Below are 24,679 nucleotides of genomic sequence, written 5' to 3' on the forward strand. Positions count from 1 at the left end.
AACGAGGATAATGACACATATCGCATCTCCTATATGCCAGGAGCTACTCCAACTGTTTTCACTTGAATTAACTTATTTAATCCTCAAGCAAACACTATGATGTGGGTGTCGTCATCAGGTTAGTGAGGAGACTGAGTGATAGATGAGCACCAGGTTCAAGACCCTGGAGCCAGCATTCAGACTCGGGTTGTCTCGATCCAGAGTCTGGGCTCGCCACTGCCCAGTTCAGTTCAGTTCAGTCGCTCAGTTGTGTCCGACTCTTTGCGACCCCATGAATTGCAGCATGCCAGGCCTCCCTGTCCATCACCAACTCCCGGAGTTCACTCAAACTCATGTCCATCGAGTTGGTGATGCCATCCAGCCATCTCATCCTCTGTCGTCCCCTTCTCCTCCTGTCCCCAATCCCTCCCAGCATCAGGGTCTTTTCCAATGAGTCAACTCTTTGCATGATGTGGCCAAAGTACTGGAGTTTCAGCTTTAGCATCAGTCCTTCCAAAGAACACCCAGGACTGATTTCCTTTAGGATGGACTGGTTGGATCTCCTTGCAGTCCAAGGGACTCTCAAGAGTCTTCTCCAACACCACAGTTCAAAAGCATCAATTCTTTGGCACTCAGCTTTCTTCACAGTCCAATTCTCACATCCATACATGACCTCTGGAACAACCATAGCTTTGACTAGACGGACCTTTGTTGGCAAAGTAATGTCTATGCTTTTGAATATGCTATCTATGTTGGTCATAACTTTCCTTCCAAGGAGTAAGTGTCTTTTAATTTCATGGGTACAATCACCATCTGCAGTGATTTGCGATAGCCTCAAATATTTATCAAGCCCCTACTGTGCTGCAATGCTGTGCTTAGTTGCTAGAGAAATAACAGAAAGATAGAAATAATCCATCCTTTCATGGCTGGCATTCTAGTTGGGGTGAGATAAACAAAAAACAAACACACACCTAAAGAAGAGTAAAGGAAGGCAACAGAGGGGACCTGGAGCGTTACTTTATTATTATTTTTTTAATATTTATTTAGTTAGCTGAGCTGGATCTTAGTTGCAGCGCACAGGATCTTTAGTTGTGACATGTGGGATCTAGTTCCGTGACCAGGAATTGAACCCAGACCCCCTGTTTTGGGAGCTACAGAGTCTTAGCCACCAGACCACCAGGGAAGCTGAGAGAGGACCAGCCCTGCAGAGATGGGAGAGAGGGACATGCTAGGCAGAAGAAATGGCATATGCAAAGGCCCTGAGGTAACAATGACCTTATTCAAAGAAAAGAAGGAAGGTAAAGTGACCAGAGCACATTAATGAGGGGAGTAACTCATGCAGTGAGGTCAGTGATAAGTAGGGGCCGTGGGAGGGGGCTTAGGGGATAAGTACTTACTGACCAGCTCCCGCATGCCCAAGATGGTGTAGCACTGGAGACACAGAGGTGAGCAAGGCAGATACGGCTCCTGCCTCCACGAAGGATGGGTGAGCTGACGTGAGTGGAGGACACTTAGCACACAGCAGATGCACAGTGGGTGTAATTTTCTTTCCCTGCTTGTAAGTTGACATGAAAACTGCCTCCCTGGGTGTCTGCCTGACCCCCACCCCCTGCATTAAATCAGGACAGAATGTAGTTGACTTATAATGGCAATTATGTCTAGAGATGGGCTTAGGCAAGGACATCATTTACCAGGGAAAAAAAAGCACACAAGTTGGTGAAGAATAGGCAGAGTGGGTGGAAAGGCTCAGCCTTCCCTCTGTCTACAGGAGCTGGTGTCTACACTGGCTGGAGAAGGGGAGGAGCAGGGTGCGGAGGGGTGTCTTTGGGGCTTAACTCTCAGCCACTCCCTTTAGGATCCCAAGTTACAGAGATCCAGGAAGGGTGTCCATTGGCTTGGTGCCAAAGATCCCATTATGTGTCTGCTTTCAGATTTTATTCTGCCTCATTTTGTTGGGGCTGGAGAAGCAGAGGAGAGACATCCTGTGGATGATTCATGGGTGGGGTTCTCTTCCATCCTTGTTCAGGGTCACGTTGACTTCTCAGTGGCCCCTTTGGTACAGAGGGGCCAAGATGCTTAAGAAATGCGTGGACAACCACGTGATAAAATGAGGGTCCCTAGCCTCATTACAAGAAAAGTGAAACTGAAAGTCACTCAGTCATGTCCAACTCTTTGTGACCCCATGGACTATAGAGTCCATGGAATTCTCCAGGCCAGGATACAGGAGTGGGTAGCCTTTCCCTTCTCCCAGGGATCTTCCCAACCCAGGGATTGAACCCAGGTCTCCTGCATTATAGGCGGATTCTTTATCAGCTGAGCCACAAGGGAAGCCCAAGAATTGTCCCTAAAAGGCCAAAGTATCCCTAAGGCGTTTGAAGATGGGGCAGGTCATTCTCCAGTGATCTGGAGTGTGACTGAGTATGACTTGGAAAAGAATTCATGGAAGGGATAATGCAAGGGGCCAGAGTTCAGTTGTGGCTCTTCTCCGCACTAATCATTAGGCTTGGGCTTCCCAGGTGGCTCAGTGGTGAAGAATTCACCTGCCAATGCAGGAGCCACAGGAGACATGGGTTTGATCCCTGGATTGGGAATATCCCCTGGAGCAGGGCATGGCAACCCACTGTGGTATTCTTGCCTGGGAAATCCCCATGAACAGAGGAGCCTGGCGGGCTACAGGCCATGGGATTGCAAAGAATCGGACATGACTGAGCATGCACACATCAAGGCTTACTGTGCTCCAGGCACTGTCCCAAGTGCTCTCTCAGTTGGTCTTCACAACAACCAAATGAGGAAGGTACTGGTATTATCCACATTTTACAGAGGAGGAAACTGAAGCTTGGAGAGCTCAAGTAACCCGCTCAAAAGGCGCCGTTATTACTTAAGGGTAACAACTGCAGTAGATCAGCCGCCAAGATTTTGTGGTCCTTATTTCTTGCTTGCAAGTCCTTTGTGGGTCTTTTCCCCTGTGGCCTTCCATGCAATGATTCAGCAACCCAGACTCCTTCCATCTTGTGGCTCTGCCATCTTCTCAGGCCTTAGAGAGTTTCATCTCCAGCTGGTGATTGGGAGAGAGAGAGTTGAGGATTGAGCTTTGTGTGGGAAGTTTTTATGAGGCGGACCTTGAAGTTACGACTATCACTTCCGCTTCCACCCAGACTCTTTTGGCTACAGCTCCCTGCAGAGGAGGCTAGAAAATGTAGTCCAGTTGCGTGTCCAGGAAGAAAAGGCTTTGGAGACCACACGGCTATCTCTGCCACAGGCAACCAAGAGGCAAACAACAGAGCAAGCCAGACCCTGAACCAGCTTGCTCCTCTGCCTCCCTAAGCCACGTGTTACTTCTGGGTTCATGGTCAGTGTCAGCAGGAGATCCCATACCACCAAGTTCCAGGTTTGGGGAATTCAGCCTAACAAGAGCAGTTCTTGCACTGAATTCACCAAATACATTTTGTCTGGCTAGCCCTGGGCACCTACTGACTTAGAAAAGCAGTTAGACTGCTGGTTCTCAGCTGAGCTAATTTTTGTCACTGAGGGGACATCTGGCGCTGTCCAGAGGCAGTTTTGGTGGTCACAACTTGGGGGAAGCTATTGGCATCTAGGAGGCAGAGGCCATGGATTCTGCTCAACATCCTACAGTGCACAGAACAGAGGAGGAGATCAGGGGTGCTGAGGTTGGGACACGCTGAGCAGAGGTCAGTGACTCTGCTGGTCTCCTTGGGGTTTGTGGGTGGGGCTGTGGCCTCCAGGAACTGTGAAGGGCAGGTTGGCATGGACTCGGAGCTGGTCCGCTCCTGTAGTGCACCTATTTGGGGCGTGTTTCTTCTCCTTATAGCATTGTGGCCTCTCATCATTCTTCGAGGTTTTGCTTTAGCCATCTGAGTGTGAAGAGTTCCTCGGCAGAGCATGTTGGCTGAATTTGTGCTCATCTGTGTAATTGCAAACGGCTTTCCTGTTTCTGCCCATCAACATTGGGTCAGACAGAAATATCTCACTCTGCCAACAAGCCCCATGTCACAGGTGGTGTGGCCTGACTCAGTGGGAGGCGGGGCCAGGTGACCCTTCTGGGACGATGAGTGCAGTACTTTTCACTCTAGTCTCTACTCCACCCCACCTTGTGGTTTATGGGTCCCTGTCACCCTCATGTGGTGATGGGACAGGGTCACACAGGATATGGAATGTTGTTAGTTGTTGTTCAGTCACTAAGTACAACTCATTGCGACCCCATGGACTGCAGTATGCCAGGCTCCTTTATATCCTGGAGTTTGCTCAAAGTCATGTCTGTTGAGTCAGTGATGCTATCTAACCGTCTCATCTTCTGCTGCCCGCTTCTCCTTTTGTCTTCAGTCTTTCCCAACATCAGGGTCTTTTCCAGTGAATTAGCTCTTCGTATCAGGTGGCCAAAGTATTAGAGCTTCAGCTTCAGCATTAATCCTTCCAATGAACATTCAGAGTTGATTTCCTTTAGGATTGACTGATTTGATCTCTGTGCAGTCCAAGGAACTCTCCAGAGGCTTCTCCAGCATCACAATTCAAAAGCATCAATTCTTCAGCACTCAGCCTTCTTTATGGTCCAACTCTTACACCCATACATGACTACTGGAAAAACCATAGCTTTGACTACACAGACCTTTGTCGGTAAGGTGATGTCTCTGCTTTTTAATACACTGTCTAGGTTTTTCATAGCTTTCCTTCCAAGTACCAAGCCTCTTTTAATTTCATGGCTACAGCCACCATCTGCAGGGGTTTTGGAGCCCAAGAAAAGAAACTCTGTCACTGCTTCCGCTTTTCCCCCTTCTATTTGCCATGAAGTGATGGGACCAGAGGTCATGATCTTAGTTTTTTGGATGTTGAGTTTCAAACCAGCTTTTTCACTCTCTTCTTTCACCCTCATCAAGAAGCTGTTTAGTTCCTCTTCACTTTCTGCCATTAGAGTGCTTTTATTTGCATATCTGAGGTTGTTGATACGGCTCCAGGAAATCTTGATTCCAGCTTGTAATTCATCCAACCTAGCATTTCTTATGATGTACTCTGCATATAAGTTGAATAAGCAGGGTAACAATATACAGTGTCTTAACTCCTTTCCCAATTCTGAACCAGTCACTTGTTCCATATCTGGTTCCAACTGTTGCTTCTTGTCCTACATACAGGTTTCTCAGGAGGCAGGTAAGGTGTCTGGTATTCCCGTCTCTTTAAGAATTTTCCACAGTTTGTTATGATCCACACAGTCAAAGGCTTTAGTATGGTCAATAAAGCAGAAGTAGCTATTTCTGGAAATCGCTGCTTTCTCCATGATCCAATGAATGTTGGCAATTTGATCTCTGGTTCCCCTGCCTTTTCTAAACCCAGCTTGTACATCTGGAAGTTCTCTATTCATATACTGTTTTAGCCCAGCTTGAAGGATTTTGAGCAAACCTTGCTAGCATGTGAAATGAGCACAGTTGTATGGTAGTCTGGACTTTCTTTGGGATTGGAATGAAAACTGACCTTTTCCAGTCCTTTGGCATTGCTGAGTTTTCTAAATTTGCTGACATATTAACTAGAGCACTTTAACAGCATCATCTTTTAGGATTTGAAATAGTTCAGCTGGAATTCTGTCACCTCCAATAGCTTTGTTCATCATAATGCTTCCTAAGGCCCACTTGACTTCACACTCCAGGATGTCTGGCTCTAGGTGAGTGACCACACCATTGTGATTATCTGGGGACTGGAAGAAACACAAGCTGGAATCAAGATTGCCGGGAGAAATAGCAATAACCTCAGATATGCAGATGACATCACCCTCATGGCAGAAAGTGAAGAGGAACTAAAAAGCCTCTTGATGAAGGTGAAAGTGGAGAGTGAAAAAGTTGGCTTAAAGCTCAACATTCAGAAGACGAAGATCATGGCATCCGGTCCCATCACTTCATGGGAAATAGATGGGGAAACAGTGGAAACAGTGTCAGACTTTATTTTTATGGGCTCCAAAATCACTGCAGATGGTGACTGCAGCCATGAAATTAAAAGATGCTTACTCCTTGGAAGGAAAGTTATGACCAACCTAGATAGCATATTCAAAAGCAGAGACATTACTTTGCCAACAAAGGTTCATCTAGTCAAGGCTATGGTTTTTCCTGTGGTCATGTATGGATGTGAGAGTTGGACTGTGAAGAAGGCTGAGTGCCGAAGAATTGATGCTTTTGAACTGTGGTGTTGGAGAAGACTCTTGAGAGTCCCTTGGACTGTAAGGAGATTCAACCAGTCCATTCTGAAGGAGATCAGCCCTGGGATTTCTTTGGAAGGAATGATGCTAAAGCTGAAACTCCAGTACTTTGGCCACCTCATGCAAAGAGTTGACTCATTGGAAAAGACCCTGATGCTGGGAGAGATTGGGGGCAGGAGGAGAAGGGGACAACAGAGGATGAGATGGCTGGATGGCATCACTGACTCGATGGACATGAGTCTGAGTGAACTCCGGGAGTTGGTGATGGACAGGGAGGCCTGGCGTGCTGCAATTCATGGGGTCGCAAAGAGTCGGACACGACTGAGCGACTGAACTGAACTGAACTGAAGACCTTTATTGCATAGTTCTTCTGTGTATTCCTGCCACCTCTTCTTAATCTCTTCTGCTTCTGCTAGGTCCTTATCATTTCTGTCCTTTATCATGCCCATCCTTACATGAAATACTCCCTTGAAAGCTCCAATTTTCTTGAAAAGATCTCTAGTCTTTCCCATTCTATTGTTTTCCTGTATTTCTTTGCATCATTCATTTAAGAAGGCCTTCTTATCCCTTCTTTCTTGTCTCTGAAACTCTGCATTCATTTGGGTATATCTTTCCCTTTCTCCCTTGCCAATACAGGGTTTTTTTTATGTTGTTATTATATGTATGTATAAATGTATATACATATATGTATGTATAATACATATGTGTATATAATACAAACATACAGGAGACAGTAGAATAAAAATCTCTCAGTCCCCCCACTTAAAGGTCACAACTCTTAACAATTTACTGTAGCCTTCTTTCCAGGAATGTGTGCACCTATGTGTGTGTGTGTGTGTGTGTGTGTGTGTGTGATATGTGTGCACATATGTGTATATAGATCTCCATCCTCTGTTGTTAACATCCAGAATATATAAATATATTTTTCTGCAACTTGCTCTTTGCACATAATATATCTTGGACATTTTCCATATTAATGTATATATTCATTCAGCAAATATTCATGGAGTCGCTCTTGTGAGCCAGGTGCTGTACTTGCAGCAATGAACAAACTGGACAAAAATCCAAGTTTCACCAGGTGAATGCTCCAATGTTGTAAACCAAACAGGCAGTAAACAAAATGGCTGAATTATGCCAAGTAGGAATGATGTTAAGCGCTAGGGAGAAAACTTGATATACTTAAAATGGATGGGTTTTATTCTACGTAGGTAATTTTTTTGAATGAAACAAGTGGCTGTGATTTTAATTTGCAGTTCCCCAGTGACTCGTGGTGTGGATCAGCTTTTCATGTGGAAGGAGGAAGACACTGAAGGCAGGGGTGTGCTCTGTGGTCAGTGGTCCAAAGTCGACCTGAATTTTGTTTGGTGGTGTGAGTGGACAGATTCCCAGGGGGTTCGACCCCTCAGTTCAGGCGCAGGACAGTGTTTCTGGCAGAGTGTGGTCTGGTTACTGTGGTCTTTGGGACAAGCTGGCAGGACCCACTGCGGGCGCGTCACCGCCTCCCCAGGGAGTCTTGTCCTGCTCCCGTCTGTCCCCAGTGAGTTACCACACTGCCTTCCTGCTGCAGGATCCAGAGGCCCTGTGACCAGCCACTAACCACATGGTCATACAGACCTGGAAGTTGATATTTCTGTGCTCTAAAGAAGCAAGTAAAGGCTATAAATATAAAAGTACGACAGTTGAGCTGTTTATGTGTTTGGGTTTTTTTTTTCAATTCTTTCATTAATTTTTGAATTTATTTGGCTGTACCAGGTCTTAGTTAGTTCCCTGACCAGGGATCAAACCTAGGCTCCCTGCATCGGGAGCACGGAGTCTTAGCCCCTGGACCACCAGGAAAGTCCCTTGGTTTTTTTTTTTTTTTTTAATCTCAACATTTTATTAAGAAACTTTAAAAATTTTGAAAGAATGTTTCAGTCAACATCCATATTCCCACCACCTAGATTTCTGTTTGCTTTATCATCACATATCTCCATCTCTCTGTCTCTTAATTCATTTTCTTTCATGCGTTTCAAGGTCACTTGTAGATGTTAGTCCCATTTCTTGTTTTTTAAAATTGACTTTTTGTTGCAGTGTAATATACATATAGAAAAAGTGCATCAGTCTTAAGCATACATTTCATGAATTTTTATAAAATGAACACACCCCATGTGACTGGCACTCAGATCAAGAAAGAGAATGTTCCCAGAAATTTTCCTGGGCCCCTTTCAGTTACTGCTTTCTCCCCTAGGGGAACCACTGTGATGACTTCTCTTATCATACATTCATTTTGCTGCTTTTTGACCTTTATGGAAATGGAATCACCACTTCTTTCACTTGACATTATCCTTATGAAATTTATTCATATAATTATGTGTACTTATAGTTTTTCATCACATTTTTAATATAGTATTTCTGTGTATGCTGCTGCTACTGCTGCTAAGTCGCTTCAGTCGTGTCCGACTCTGTGCGACCCCATAGACGGAAGCCCACCAGGCTCCCCCGTCCCTGGGATTCTCCAGGCAAGAACACTGGAGTGGGTTGCCATTTCCTTCTCCAATGCATGAAAGTGAAAAGTGAAAGGGAAGTCGCTCAGTCGTGTCTGACTCTTAGCAACCCGATGGACTGCAGCCCAACTAGGCTCCTCCGTCCATGGGATTTTCCAGGCAAGAGTACTGGAGTAGGGTGCCATTGCCTTCTCCAATTTGTGTATAACTATACAACAATTTATGTATCTATTCTAAAAGTAGAGTGATATTTAAACGTACTAGAATGTGCCCTTAAGACTTCCCTGGTGGTTCAGTGGTTAAGACTGTGCTTCCAATGTAGGGGGAGTGTGTTCGATCCCTGGTCAGAAAACTTAAGATCCCACATGCCAGGGTGTGGCAAAAAAAAAGGAATGTGCCCATTCAAATTAGTGTCATGGCTTTCAAAGCATAATTTGGGATGTTGTAAGTGCCAAGAGAAGTTGAGTAGAGACCCCGGAGGTCATCAGGACCTGAGTTCATCCCCAGCTCTACCACTGTCATGCTGGCTGGATCCAACCTGGGCCTCTACCTGTCACTAGGATTTGATACCTTGTCTTGCTCTAGGATTCAAGACACAAGCTGCGTTGACCCACATTGCAGGTTAAGGAAGAGTGCCTGGTGGGAAATAAGAAAAATTATATAGGACAAGGGACTGATTCAGTAGATCCATGATGGGGCCTGGGAACTTGCATTTTTAACAGGCTCCAGGTGATGATGAAGCTGCTGGTCTGGGGACCATACTTTGAGCATCACTGTCTCATATAGATCAGGGATGGGAAAATCACAGTCCCTGGGTCAAATCTGGTCCACTTCCTGTTTTTATTAATAAAGTTTTATTGGAACACAGTGAAAACAAAAATCTGTCTTTCCCTACTCACAACATTTCTGACACCAAACATGGGATTTTTTTTTCCCAGTTCAGCTCCCAATCCAATGGATATTTTGATCTGCTTCTAATGCAGAGTGTCTAACCTGACCACACATGAGAATCCTCTGGGGAGCAGTTCTAGAACACTGGCATCCAGTCTCCCACCCCTGAACCAGTCAACAAAATTTCTTGGGGTGAGGCCCAGGCACTGGTCTCTTTAAAAGTCTTCCAAGTGATTATCATGTTCATGGTATTTCTCCTTTATTTCCTCAATTATTTTAGAAGACAAGGGGCATCTTCTAAAGCTTTAACAGGTGTCTCGTAACTAGCTCAGAAGACAGTTTGCTGTGAACATTTTCTCCCAAAGCAGGGCCAGCATCTCTGAGACAGATGTACAAAGATGATCCTCATTCAGATGTGTAAGTTTTGGTTGTTCATGTTAAAAACAAGCACATTACATTATAGTCACACTTTTAAATGCTTCCTCCTAGACGGTGTGATTCACACACAGATCGGAATGTGATTCTCCAACCCATATGTTGTCCCTGTAAATGCAGGCTCCACGTGGCTCAGTTTCCACATAGGCATGAAGAAGTGGTCCGGCCGTGGTCTGAAGGAATTGTCAAACAAATCTCAACCTTGACTTCTTTCTCTTGGGAAAGGAGGACGATCTGATTCATAAGCCACGGCGACATTCTCAGCAGCACCTTCCCCCTTCACCCCAATTTCCTCTTTCCCTGAATTTACTCTGAAATTTCTTCTCTGCTGAGCTCCCAAACCCTCCTGAGCTCAATGAGGTGGCTTCTCTCCCTCCATCTCCCCTCCCACCTCTCTTTCCCTGCAGATCTTTGTAGCTTCTTGGGTCTCGGTGACTTTCCTTTGATGTCGATGGATTCAGTCTTAAAGAAAGGAAACCCCAAACACATGCTTTTCCCTTAAGGCAGAGTTTCTTAACCCCTGCACTTGATGTTTTGGGCCAGCTTCTGGCCACAGTTCTTTGCTAGGGGGTTGTCCTTTGCATTGTATGATGGTTAGGAGCACCCCTGCCTTCTGCCCTCTAGATGCCAGTGGCTACCCCTCACCCCTACTTGTGACAACCAGTTGTCTCTTGACAGTGCCAAATTTGGGGGACAGAATTGGCCTCAGCTGAGAACCGCTGCATTAAAGGAATCCAACACTTTAAGCCAGCGTCGCCTGCATACCTGGGCACGAGGAGCCTCTCTCCTAGGCCTTGTACTTTAAATGGGGTGACAGGTCTGAAGGCAAGGAGTCTAGGGAGTCCAGGAGGTGTCCCCACCTGCTGTCCACATCTCCCTTTCTAGATCACTTCAGAGGACTGGTATCCCAGAATTTTCCACCCACATGACCCAAGCCTGCTTAAGGCTTTCTCCAGGTCCACCTTCTGGGAGGCAGGCCATGATGCCAGTGTGTGACCTCTAGACCCGAGCAGATAATAATAGTCCTCTCCTTATAACTAGAGTTGTGTGGACAAAGTAATTTAGTGTATCGATAGTCTGTAGAACAGGGTTAGCCCATGATAAGCTCTATATAAGCGTTAACTGCTATTATTATACTTTTCAATAGTCCCTAAACATGAGACAACTTCCTTGGCTGCTGTGCTGCTGAAGAAGCAGCCATCCATTCAGATGTTGGAGATGAACCTGGCCCTGCTGGGCCTCAGAGAGGTGGTGTGAAGGTCTCCAACCAGGCACCATCATGAGGAGATTTAGGGCCATTCTGACTCTCAGCTCCTCTGGCCTTGACATGCTGGCTGGAGGGCCTGTCGTGAATGTTTTCACTCCTCATCTTGTGTTTGTCTTGTGTCAGGGTCCGTGGAAGGGAGGAATGGGTGAGACGTCTCTTCTTTCTGAGATGGGAGGAGACGAAATGAGCTTTGAGTTTCACTTCCCTCTGTGCCCATGCTGCCTGTGTGACCTTGGACACTCAACCTCCTAAGCCCTGTGAGCCTCTAATTCCCCATCTGTAAGACGGGGGCATAAATAGCATCTTCCCTAACAGGATGGTGGTGTTAAGTCAGAAATGTCGATAAGGTATTGATATTTATTCAGTGCCTAGTAAAAAGAAGTCAGGATTCAGCATTGCTGATTTTAAATTATGTAATACTGTTATCTAAATTGTCACGATGACTGTTAGAAGGGAAAACATGGAGAAAAAGTTCTGTCCGAGCAGCTGCTGTGAATCACAGAATGAGCCAGGAAAGGGTAAAAAACATCATCCTTAAGTTATGGATGAAACGTCTTCGAACCAAAGACATCTCAAAGCTGAAAGGGACCTTAAATCCCCACTTATTGTGTAAATGGAGAAACCAAGGCTCCAGAAAAGAATGGTCTACCTGGTTTTAAAGAAAAACCTGAAACAGCTTCTAGGTCTCAGGGAGAAGAAAAAAGAGGTATTTGCAGGCTGTTGGTTCCAGGCTCACTTCCAATCCCAAACTCTGTGGTTGCTCAGGCCCCTTATACCAAATGGTGGGTACGCTCAGCCTCCACGTCCACAAACGCAAGAGACCAACTAAAGTTTGAGGAGGTTTTGCAGAAGTTGAATGCGTACCACATTTGTGGGGTGTCAGTGCTGACCCGTGGGGAGGGGGAAGGAGAGGAAGCAGGGACATGTAGACTGCTTTGGGTTCCCCCAAGAGCTAAGTCATATCAGCCTGATGAAGCGTGAGGATCCCTCCCCAGTGAAGAGTTTGGGAGGACTGTGGAACAGCGAGGATGGGTTTTGGTCACTTAGTGCAGTTTTTTTGAAAACAGGAGAGCAGCTCCACTCAGCACCCAAGAGGTAGCTTTCAGGTAACAGTGACAAGGTGGGGTTCCATGAGTGGGACCCTCCCTGCTTATGGGGGCATCACCTTGTGAACCAAGCATGCAAAGTGGGGAGCAGCCAAGTCTGCCCCTGCTGGTAAAAGATCAAGATTTTTTTTTTCCCATTTGCAGTGTTTATCACACCCACACTCTTAAGTCATCTAGCTTCCCTTCCAGAACCGTCTGCCTTGGCAAACTAAATTAGCAGCCAAGAGTTTAGCTCTTTCAGGAAAGAACAAAATCGTTTTTACAGCAAATATCAACATGTGCAAGCCTCATCTTGCCCCTGACTCACTCGGGGCACCTAGATGTTGACTGGAGCAGGAATCTCTCTGCACCTCTGGGCCTCGGTCTCCCCACCTGTAAAATGGACCAATGGCAGCAGCTGCCTTAGAGCAGTGGTTCTCAGTGGAGGGGGAGGGGGTGGATTATGTTTGGCTGGGTCTGGAGTTGCTTTGGGTTGTCACAGCTGGGAGAGGACTGTTAGTGGCATCCAGTGGGCAGAGGCTGGGGCGCTACAGGGCATCCTGCAGTGCTCAGAAGAGCCCCCCCATTACAGAGAGTGATCTGGCCCCAAATGTCAGCAGTGCAAAGGGTGGGCAGTGCCACTGTGGAGGGTTGGTGTGAAGATTAAGTGAGTTAATCCATGTGATGTGCTTAGTCCTGGGCCATATACAGAGTAGGTGCTTAGTAGAGAAGTGGTACTCTCCACACTCCTTCAAAGCCTTGAGCCTCTCATCCTGCTTTGGTTTTGCCAGTTAGGACTTCCTCAGCTGCATGGCCGTGGTGACTGGCACCACAGAGGCACATATGTTGATGATTCTGTAGAGAGAAATTCCAGAAAGTGTAATGTGCCGGTTGTGTCCGCTCTGCATCTGAGGATGGAGAGAGATGGACTTCGGTGACTCAATGGTCCACACAGAGGGCGATGCTCGGAGACTGTGGCTGTCAGGGTGTTTGAGGTCTGTCGAGGTTGGAGGGAGAGCAGTGTGACAGCTCAGAGCGTGTTCCTGGCATAGCTGGCGCTCTCCCATAATCAGGCAGGGAGGAGAAGTAAAGGGGTTTGAGTAAATTTTCTACTTCCCAAATGCTTTCCACTTATACTTTTAAAAAGGCTTTAAAGTTTTAACTGTTTGAAAGAAAACTGTTTGTACTTCATTTGACCCATTAACCTGGACACTGAGCCTTCCTACAGATTCAGAATCTTAAATTATAAAAACAAATGATCACATGATGCTTAACATCATTAAAACAAATAACCCACTCAGAAAGTGGGCAGAAGACCTGAACAGATATTTCTCCAAAGAAGACATACAGATGACCAACAGGCACATGAAAAAAATGTTAACATCACTAATTCATTAGAGAAATGCAAATCAGAACTACAATGAGATATCACCCCACACAAGCGAGAGTAGCTAACAGAAAAAAAAGCCACAAATTATAAATGCTGGAGAGCGTGTGGAGAGAAGGGAACCCTCCTACACTGTTGGTGGGGGTGTAAATTGGTACAGCCACTATGGAGAACAGTATGAAGGTTTCTTAAAAACTAAAGACAGAGCTACCATACTCCTGGGCATATGTCGGAGAAAAACATAATCTGAAAGGATACATGCATCCCAGTGTTCACTGCAGCTCTGTTTACAATAGCCAAGACATGGAAGCAGCCTAAATGTCCATCAACAGAGGAGTGGGTAAAGAAGATGTAGCACATATATACAGTGGAATATTTGTTGTTGTTCAGTCTCTCAGTCGTGTCCAACTCTTTGCGACACCATGGACTGCAGCATGCCAGGCCTCCCTGTCCATCACCAGCTCCCGAAGCTTGCTCAAACTCATGTCCATTGAGTCGGTGATGCCATCCAACCATCTCGTCCTCTGTCGTCCCCTTCTCCTCTTGCCTTCCATCTTTCCCAGCATCATGGTCTTTTCTAACGAGTCAGCTCTTCACATCAGGTGGCCAACGTGTTGGAGCTTCAGATTCAGCATCAGTCCTTCCAATGAATATTTGGGATTGATTTTCTATAGGATTGACTTGTTTGATCTCCTTGCAGTCCAAGGGACTCTCAAGACTCTTCTCCAACACCACAGTTCAAAAGCATCAATTCTTCGGCGCTCAGCCTTCTTTATGGTCCATACACGACTACTGGAAAAACCATAGCTTGGACTATATGGACCTTTATCAGCAAAGTAATATCTCTGCCTTTTAATGTGCTGTCTAGGATTGTCATACTTTTCTTCCAAGGAACAAGTGTCTTTTAATTTCATGGCTGCAGTCACCATCTGCAGTGATTTTGGAGCCCAAAAAAATAAAGTCTGTCACTGTTTCCATTGTTTCCCCATCTATTTGCCATGAAGTGATGGGACCAGATGCCATGATTTTAGTTTTCTGAATGCTGAGCTTTAAGCCAGCTTTTTCACTCTCCTCTTTCACCTTCATCACGAGGCTCTTTAGTTCCTCTTGCTTTCTGCCATAGGGTGGTGTCATCTGCATATCTGAGGTTATTGATATTTCTCCTGGCAATCTTGATTCCAGCGTGTGCTTCATCCAGCCCAGCATTTTGCAACATGTGCTATGCATATAAGTTAAATAAACAGGATGACAATATACAGCCTTGACATACTTCTTTCCCAGTTTTGAACTAGTCTGCTGTTCCATGTTCAGTTCTAACTGTTGCTTCTTAACCTGCATGCAGGTTTCTCAGGAGACAGATAAAGTGGTCTAGTACTCCCATCTCTTGGAGAATTTTCCACAGTTTGTTGTGATTCACACCATTAAGGGCTTTAGCACAGTCAATGAAGCAGATGTTTTTCTGGAATATCTTGCTTTTTCTGTGATCCAACAGATGTTGGCAGTTTGATCTCTGGTCCTTTGCCTTTTCTAAATCCAGCTTGTACCTCTTGAATTTCTCCTTTCACATACGTTGAAGCCTGGCTTGGAGGATTTTGAGCATGACCTGGCTAGCATGTGAAATGAGTGCAGTTGTACAGTAGTTTGAACATTCTTTGGCATTGCCTTTCTCTGGGATTGGATTGAAAACTGACCTTTTCCAGTCCTGTGGCTACTGCTGAGTTTTCCAAATTTGCTGATATATTAACTACAGCACTTTAACAGAATCATCTTTTAGGATTCTGGAATAGCTCAGCTGGAATTCTATCACCTCCATTAGCTTTGTTCATAGTGATGCTTCCTAAGGCCTAATGGGACTTCACACTCCAGGATGTCTGGCTCTAGGTGAGTGATCACACTATCGTGGTTATCTGGGTCATTAAGATCTTTTTTGTATAGTTCTTCTGGGTATTCTTGCCACCTCTTCTTAATATCTTTTGTTTCTGTTAGATCCATACCATTTTTGTCCTTTATTGTGCGCATTTTTGTGTGAAGTGTTCCCTTGGTATCTCTAATTTTCTTGAAGAGATCTCTAGTCTTTCCCATTCTGTTGTTTTCCTCTACTTCTTTCCATTGTTCTCTTAGGAAGGCTTTCAATGGAATATTACTTAGCCATTGAAAGGAATGAAATAATGCCATTTGCAGCACCATGGACAGACCAAGGGGCTCAGAGCAGCCCCCATAACAGTGAACCATCAGAGTCATACCGAGTGAATGAAGTCAAACAGAGAAGGAGAAATACCATAGGACATCTCTTGTCTGTGGGATCTAAAAAGTGATACAAATGAACTTATTTACAAAACTGAAATAGACTCACAAACTTAGAAAATGAACTTACAGTTTCTAGGTGGAAGGGATCTTTGGAAGGGATGGTGACAGGCACACACAGCTGTATTTAAAATGGATAACCAAAAAGGACATATTATATTAATATAGCACATGGAACTCTGCTCAGTGTTACGTGACAGCCTGGATGGGAGGTGGGTTTGGGGGAGAATGGATACATGTATATATATGACAGAGTCTATTTGCTATTCACCTGAAACTTACAGCATTGTTAATTGGCTATCCTCGAACACAAAATAAAAAGTTCAAATAAATAAATAAATGATCACACAGTGACCATCCCCGAGCTCTGTGAAGGAGGAAAGGATTGTTTGCCCCTTCATCAAATGGCCCTGTACTACTCTAAGTTCTGGTATCTGTCTGGTAGTCACGGTCCACTAAATTGATTAAAATTACTCCAGATGGGGAAAGCCGATGACCAAGTATATTTGAATTATGTCTAAATTCATGAAGAATAAATAAGATCTAAGAGAAAATGTGAGGCCCCCTCTGCATAGGTTTTGTGCTTGGACTTTGTGACATCTATGCCTTTTTAAAAATTGAATATGGTTAATTTGCAATGTTGTGTTAAGTCAAGTGTACAGCAAAATGATTCAGTTATACACATACACACACATTCTTTTCGATTATTTTCCATTATAGGTTACTCAAGATATTGAGTATAGTTCCCTGTGCTATACAATAGGTCCTTGTTGACATCTGCGCCTTTCTGTCACTCTCTGGATTATTCAGGTTGTTCAGAAAATCCCTCCAGACGATGAGGATAAATTAGAGCATATACATTGTGAAGATATATACTAATCATGGTAGTAAAATGAGTCCCCATGACAGTCAGTGGGGATATTTGGGGTGCCTCACAATAAAATTTCTAGATATTATTGTTTTTGAAAGGGAGAAATATAGGGATCTAGTTTTGAGGAATTTACTTCATATACAGGGTTGTTTTTTGTTTTTTTTTTTTTTGCTGCAAATACTGCATGTTGCCACCAGCTCGCTCAGTGACTTGGCTTCCTTGTGTACAGGGTGGAGTGGGCCAGGGATATCTAGCCTCCTGTCTCTGAGCCGCTCTCTGGATTCAGTCAATATCCAGTGTAATTCCTTATGCTCTCCACCAACACAATCCCTGGAATTGACAGAGATGGCCAACTTGATGTTCTCCCAGGCAACGTTTATGATAGAAGTCATTAGTTTTATTCAGGGTATTACAATTTGCATTTTAAATGTTTGGCTTTTAAAAGACTGCTAAGATTGCCATAACTTTTCCAAGTGATTTGCAAGTCCCGAAGCCTGCCAATTAGCTCAGATGGCCGTAGCAACGACTGCTTCCCGTCAGAACGGCTGAATCACTGAAGAGCGACCACCCTTCAAGAGCTGAATGATTCACCAAGCCAAGTTACTTTGCACATTGGGATAAGAAGCGTAGGCTATCAGATTTCCGTTCATACTTCTGCCCCTTCTGCTGATTTCGATGTAGATTCTCTAATAGAGGCTTATTTTTTCCTTTGTTTTTTTTTCCCCCAAAATTATATATTCTTGTTAGAAGCTCAAACTGTACATACTTATATAATAAGTACAGAAAGTAGAAAGTTCTGTTTCCCTTCCCTAGAGAGAGCTGCTCTGAACAATTTTGTGAATAGTCTTCCAGATATTGTTTTCTAATCTATATATTGGGTTGACCAAAACATTCATTTGGGTTTTTCCATACGATCTTATGGAAAAATCTGAACGAATGTTTTGGCCAACCCAATATCATTTTTTTTTTCTTTTTTTTTTTAAGCAAAAAGAGATTGTGTTTACATATACTGTTTTTGCAACTAGATTTTGTCTCCTAGCAATATGTCTTGGAGACGTTTCCATCTTGTATATATAGGTCTGTCTCATTTTTAACCATGGTGCTGGTTTCCATGGTATTGTCACATCAGAAATTATTAGTCCTCTCCAGTGTTTGTCTGGGTGCTCCCAAAGCTGATCCTAAGACAAGACTTGGGTGCAAGCAGGCTACTAGGAAGGTGATCCCAGGAAATACTGATAAGAGGTTGGGCAAGTGAGACCAGAAAGGGAGGCAGGCGAGTGAAGGATGATCCATGAGGGGGTAACTGGAGCTTGGGAGGCGGGACCACTGGCAGGTTCATTGATCCTCCAGGACTCACAGAACTTGGAAAAGCTGTTATACTCATGGTTATAGTTCACTGCAGTGAAAAGATACAGACTCAAACCAGCAAAAGGCAGAGTCCAGGAGAGACCAGGCATGAGTTACAAATGTCACGTGGACAGCATTTCATTCTCCCAATAGTGACATGTGGCAACATGCTCGGAGGATCACCAACCAGGGAAGCTCACTGAAGGCTTCGTGTCTAGAATTTGGTTTAGGGGTCAGTTGTGCAAGCATGGCTGACAGTCTGGGTGGCTGACCCTAGTCCCCAGCCTTTTCTGAGGTCAAGTTGCTCTTGTGTGGCCCAAGGCCCCTGCGAAAGTCACGTGGTCAGCATACACTGGCATGTCCCAGGCAGAGCGCAGCAGGTGCTCACCGTGGGATGTCAGCAACAAAGGCTAGGGGTAGCCTCCATGGTGGGCAGGATATCAACAGCCTCACTCACACTTGCTCGTGAAGTGTTTTTGTTGTTTCCATTTTTCATGCTCACAAATGATGTTCTAGAGGAGGGGTTGGCAAACATCTTTGTAAAGGACCAGATAGTAAATATTTTCAGCGTTGAAGGCCACACGGTCCCTCTTGCAGCTACTCAACTCTGCTGCTGTAGCACAAAAGCAGCTGCAGGCATTGTGTGAACAAACAGATTTGACTGGGTTCCAGTAAAACTCTATTTACAAAAAACAGGTACAGACCAGGTTTGGCTTGAGGGCTCCAGTTTGTCAGCCCCTGCTATGATGGATAATTCTTTTATGTGTATCTTTGTCCCTTCGTGCAGGTAATTCTACGGGACAGATCTCTGGAGGTAGAATTGGTGGGTCTTAAGCAATGACATTCTTATTTTGAGCAGATACTCTGCCCAAAAGATGAAACTGCTTCCTCTTTCACCAACAGTACCTGAGAATATTTGAGATTTCTTTTCTTAAAACCACTTCCCAAAGAAGCAAAACCACTAGGCTGTTTCTCCATTTTCATTCTTGAGTTTTGGAGAGGCAGAGGAAGATAGAACATTTTATCCCCAGGGAAAAAGCCCAAATGGGGCCTGAAATGGTCTCCTGATATCTTGCTTTAGATGTGAGGCCTACAGGAAAAGGGACTCTGGTAACTTGTTTTCATTTGGTGAAAGTTTAACCTTCCATTCCCTACGAGGTGTGGTTCAAGAGTCCTGCATGTTGCCTGTTCAAAGAAGTTGTGCTTGTTTGTTTTTTCAGATGCATCAGAGAGCTTCTCAGCAGTTTCCTTTATTAAGCAAAGACTAGTCCTAATTTTTCTCTTCTGTAAGGGGTTTCCCTATAAATCAGGTCTACCTACGCATAGTGGCCACCTTACCAGATGTATGAAAAATGAACGCGGTCCAGTTTTTGTTCGTGGAGCTGATAGGTATGGGACACTGTTGATGGAGTGAACTTAGCCCAGTTCACTCTGGTCTTTTGGGGCTTAAAACAATGGATAGGGTTTTTGTTTTTCCACTTTTCTTCTTTTCCCCTTATTTTTATCATTTGGAATTCTTGATGTGAATCCCACAGAGGAGAACAGAGATTTGTTAGCATTCAGTCTCTGTTTTGGGTTGCATATTTTAGCTGGTTTGTTTGATAATGGGCACCCCTTCTGGGATCTGCTCGCCTGTGCTCTGCTCACGCTGGGTGAATCTTTGATAGTCCCCATTCTGTAGTCCTTCATTTATAACACAGACAAACACAGCCTGCTTTCCCGTCAGTGAGATGGCATGCCCTGACTCCCCACTTGCAGATAAGGAATTAGGCAGAACTCGGCTGGAAAGATAAATCAAGCTATCTCATTAGGCTTGAAAGACACGAATTAAGCTTGCATGGGAATTAACAGCCTTCTGAAGGGACATACCGTGCAACAAAGGGAGAAGAAATTGCCAGAGCCCTTTCTCTCAGGAACCTTGATCTGCAGCCTGTCTCTTTCATAAAGGTCAACAGGTAGAAATTGAGGATTGAAAGAGCAGTGTAGTGTTTGTTGAGTACTTATTAAGTGCCAAGGCTGCACTTACTAAGAAGAGGGTGGCAGAGGATGAGATGGTTAGAAAGCATCACCTACTCAATGAACATGAATTTGAGCAAACTCTGGGAGACAGTGAAGGACAGGGAAGTCGGGTGTGCTAAAGTCCATGGGGTTGCAAAGAGTCGGACACAACTTAGCAACCGAACAACATTAAGTGCCAGAATCTCAGTGCAGGCTCCTAAGGTAGTTAAGATTCCTGTGTAACCGAGGAGGAAACTGAGTGTCAGAGGGGCTCCTTTGCTTATCTCAGGGGTCCCAGAGCTGTCCAATGACAGAGCCAGGATTCACTCTTTGTGACCCCATGGGCTGTATAGTCCATGGAATTCTCCAGGCCAGAATACTGGAGTGGGTAGCCTTTCCAAACTTCTCCAGGGGATCTTCCCAATCCAGGGATCGAACCCAGGCCTCCCACATTGCAGCGGATTCTTTACCAGCTGAGCCACAAGGGAAGCCCGAGAATACTGGAGTAGGTAGCCTATCCCTTCTCCAAAGGCTCTTCCCGACCCAGGAATCGAACCAGGGTCCCCTGCATTGCAGGCAGACTCTTTACCAACTGAGCTATGAAGGAAGCCCTAGGATTCATCTAGGATGTCTGTTCTCATGACCTACAGCTTAACCAGGTGGTTCTTATCTGGGGTGAATTGACGCCCTGGAGATACTGGGCCCTGTGTGGAGATTTGGGGATTGTGGGTGAAAATGGCAGCTGGTGGTAGAGGCCTGAAGTGCTGCTGGACAGCCTACAGCGCACAGGCTGCCCCCACAGAGAATTTCCAGCCCCTGCCTCAGCAGTGCGGCCTTCAGAACCTGGTTCGAGCACTCAGCGGGACTCCAGTGGTGGCTGGGCGGGTCCACCGGGACTACCCGGCTGTCATGCCCTGAGGGCAGCGTGGTGAGGCTGCAGGGTCAGAGGTCAAAAGCTGCAGCCAAGGGACTTACGGGAGGATGAGGAGGGAATCGGGGAATTTTCCGGGGTTAAAAGAAACAGTGTTCTGAAAACAAGGACTCGCGCCTGCCGTCGAGGCGTATGGAGACTAACGCCTCTGTCCTGCCTCCCCTGCCCCTCTGGTTAGTGTTCGGCCACAACATGAAGAGCAGCAACGACTTCATCGGGAGGATCGTCATCGGCCAGTACTCCTCCGGCCCCTCGGAATCAAACCACTGGCGGCGGATGCTCAGCGCCCACCGCACGGCCGTGGAGCAGTGGCACAGCCTGCGGTCCCGGGCCGAGTGCGACCGCGTGTCCCCTGCCTCGCTGGAGGTGACCTGAGGGCCACGGGGACGGCAGCTGTCATCTGTGGAAACAAGGAAGAAAACTTAGGACAAAAAAAAATGCCATATGTGTATACTGTTCCATCTGCACACACACACCACACACACACCCATACACACCCAACTCCTCTCAGAACCAAGAGGACACTGACTATTGATCACACACTGGCCACCCTTGAGGAGTGGGGCCTGAGAACTTTCCAGAAGCCCCATCCATCCATTAGCCGCAAGCTGAGCGGGCTCTGCCATGAGACTTATGGGCAGTGCTTAATCTACTGGATCCTTCTGCCCTAAAATGCTCTTTCAACCCTCAAGCCAGAGAAAAGACCTCCCCGAGGGTGCCAACCTCCACTGAGATGAAGTTTTCCAAGAGTCTGGCCAGTGTCTCAGAGTTGGACATGACTGAGTGACTGACACTTTCACTTCACTTTCACTTTGGCCAGTGTTGGGAGGCCTAACCGCCCCCCCCCAAACCCAAAATGCGCACCCACTGGGTGACTCCCGAACAGCCTGCTGTTCCCAGAGGTTCCTCAAACCTGCTACCTTGGCCCCAACGTGTAAGTACTTTGTCTTCTCTTTAGTGGGTGTGATACATAGATTAGACTATCTGAAGAAACCAAACGGCAACAAAACATAGTCCAGTGTCAGAAGCCTCTCCTGGCTTCCCTGAAGCCGTCCTTGTGTTAGCTTCTCCCTGGGGACTCCCCGTGGATATGTGTGTGGATGTTCTGGCGTGTGTGCCCTCAGGTGAGCGTGTGTATGTGTGTGTGTGCCTGTGTGTCCCCTTGGTGCGCGAGGCACTGGCCGGGACCTCAGGCCTGAGCACTCCTCCTGTCTGCCTTGCCTGTCAGTGAAGTTTCACTCACCACCCTCCTGTGTGTCAAGACCCCACCTCAGTAACAGTAGCGTGTGTGAATAGCAAGTTAATAGAATATGATAGAGCAGAAGTAACATTTTTTGACCGAACCATGGTGATTGTGACTCCCAGAAGACCTGCAGAGGACAGTTACATGGAATAAAAAGGCCACCACGCCCACCACGCCCCCACCCAAGAGTCTCCCTCTTGTCACACTCTGAGGGTCTCGCTGTGTTTTGTGTGTGAACCAAAGTCACTTCTCTTGTGCTAAGAAATTAGTGTAGTTAGAATAGATCTCTCTCTCTCTCTGTTGGATGCTTCTGTATCTCTTCCCACAGCGTGTTGTCTGGTATAATGGGGAGCTGTTTATTGAAATTAAAGATTGTTTATTTGTGCCATGCATTTGAGTTATCTTTTTCTTCATGAACACGGGCATGGAGGGTAGGAGGGTATTTCAGTTACTGTCTCTGTGTAAAAACTCAAAGCACTGGTGTTTATCGTGCTCACAGATCTCATGGGTCCAGAATTCAGGCCAGGCACAGGGATGGCTTGTCCCTGCCCCATGATACCTAGGATCTCAGTTGGGACACTCGAGGGCCACAGTGGGTGTAACCAGACAGCCAGTCATGCTGGACATTGTTGGTTAGACTTGTGTGTGGTCTAGGCAGAAAGGACAGTTAAAACATTAAGGTATATTTACCTGACAACTGACAGGAGAACTTGTGTAAAAGAAGATAAGGATTTATGTCAGGTCCCTCCTGTTCCAAGCAACGGGAACTTAACACCAAATTGTTTAAGCCACAAAGGAAGTCCTGGCTTTAGGCATAGCTGGATCTAGAGGCTCTCCTGGACAGGCTCTCCCCATTCAGGGAGCATCATGGTTACCAGCAGCTTAATAATTTCAACTCGTACTCATCGTTAAGACCCAGGTTCAATTGCCAAGACAGAAATGACAGCTCCTTCCTGTCCTGCCCACAAGAAGCTTTTCTGTTTAACTTTTTTAACAACAACTACCTCTAACTAAGGCCTTACTGCGTACTAAGCCCAATGCCAGCACAGCCTTAAATTCTCACAACAACCTCTTGACAAGGGAGCTATTATTATCCCCATTTTCCAGGTGAGGAAAGGAAGAGTTTTTTCCTGTAAAACTGTTCATTTGTTCAGGACAAGAGCCATGGCTACTTAGCTTTCTATTGGCCGTGTCCAGTAAAAGGGGCTTGACCTAGGTAAACCTCGTGGGCTGAGATGGGTCCACTCCTGGCCCCATTGGGCTTTCCAGGATCCCCTTGTGGGTCCTCTGGTGCCTCCCACTCTGGAGTGGAGGTGGCATGAAGGTCAAGGGGGAAAGACAGGGAGATTGCCTTAGGTTATGTTTCTAAGGAGAGAAAAGGAGAAGCTTTTCCTTCTTTATAAAACGCTTTCCTGCCCATGGTTGTACAGAAGAGGAGAGAAATATCAGAGAATAAACAGAATGAGGGAAAACAGGACTAGAGATGTTACACGGTGATTGGCTTTGGAGCCAGAGAAGCCACGGTTCAGACCTCAGGCCCAGCACTCCCTGCCTGCACCCTCATCAAGTCTCAGAGCTGCTCTGGGACCCAGGTTCCTCATTATCTCAGGTGGGACACTTTTGAAGCTGATGTTGAGGCAAGGACTTGAGTTCAGTTCAGCGCAGTTCAGTCACTCAGTCGTGTCCGACTCTTTGCGACCTCATGGACTGCAGCACGCCAGGCTTCCCTGTCCATCACCAATTCCTGGAGCTTACTCAGACTCATATCCATCAAGTTGGTGATGCCATCCAATCATCTCGTCCTCTGTCATGCCCTCCTCCCGCCTTCAATCTTCCCCAGCACCAGGGTCTTTTCAAACGAGGTAGCTCTTCCCATCAGGTGACCAAAGTATTGGAGTTTCAGCTTCAGCATCAGTCCTTCCAATGAATATTCAGGACTAATTTCCTTTAGAATTGACTTGGGTGCAAGGACTTGGGTGTGATGGCTTATTTGGGAGGTGACCCCAGGAATCATAAACGGAAGGATAAGTCAGGGGAAGGAGGAACACCATCAAAGCCTGCTTTAATTGGCATTGTGAGTAGCTAGGGCTCAGTCATGCTGGGGACCCACATATTAATAGAATACACTTGAGAGTGACCACTACAGGGAAACTGGACTTTTTAACTACTGCATCTTATTGCTCAGGGCCTGAGGGGTGCCCCCATTGGCATTCAGTGTTGGACACTTTAGCACTGTCCTGTTGGGCTGAGCCAACTTGGGTA

General features: G+C 45.9%; 1 protein-coding gene across 3 annotated transcripts in view; it reads left to right on the forward strand.

Moving 5' to 3' along the window:
• SYT17 (synaptotagmin 17) overlaps positions 1 to 22,809 on the forward strand; it is an 88,651-nt gene extending 65,842 nt beyond the window's left edge. For all 3 annotated transcript variants that reach the window (XM_027527239.1, XM_027527238.1, XM_027527240.1), the window contains exon 8: positions 21,353 to 22,809. In XM_027527239.1, coding sequence (XP_027383040.1) covers positions 21,353 to 21,549 — 197 coding nt within the window. In that variant the 3' untranslated portion in view covers positions 21,550 to 22,809. The remainder of the gene's footprint in view (positions 1 to 21,352) is intronic.
• Positions 22,810 to 24,679: the final 1,870 nt, after the last annotated feature.

The sequence above is a fragment of the Bos indicus x Bos taurus genome, chromosome 25, assembly GCF_003369695.1.
Source record: "Bos indicus x Bos taurus breed Angus x Brahman F1 hybrid chromosome 25, Bos_hybrid_MaternalHap_v2.0, whole genome shotgun sequence".
Lineage (NCBI taxonomy): Eukaryota > Metazoa > Chordata > Mammalia > Artiodactyla > Bovidae > Bos > Bos indicus x Bos taurus.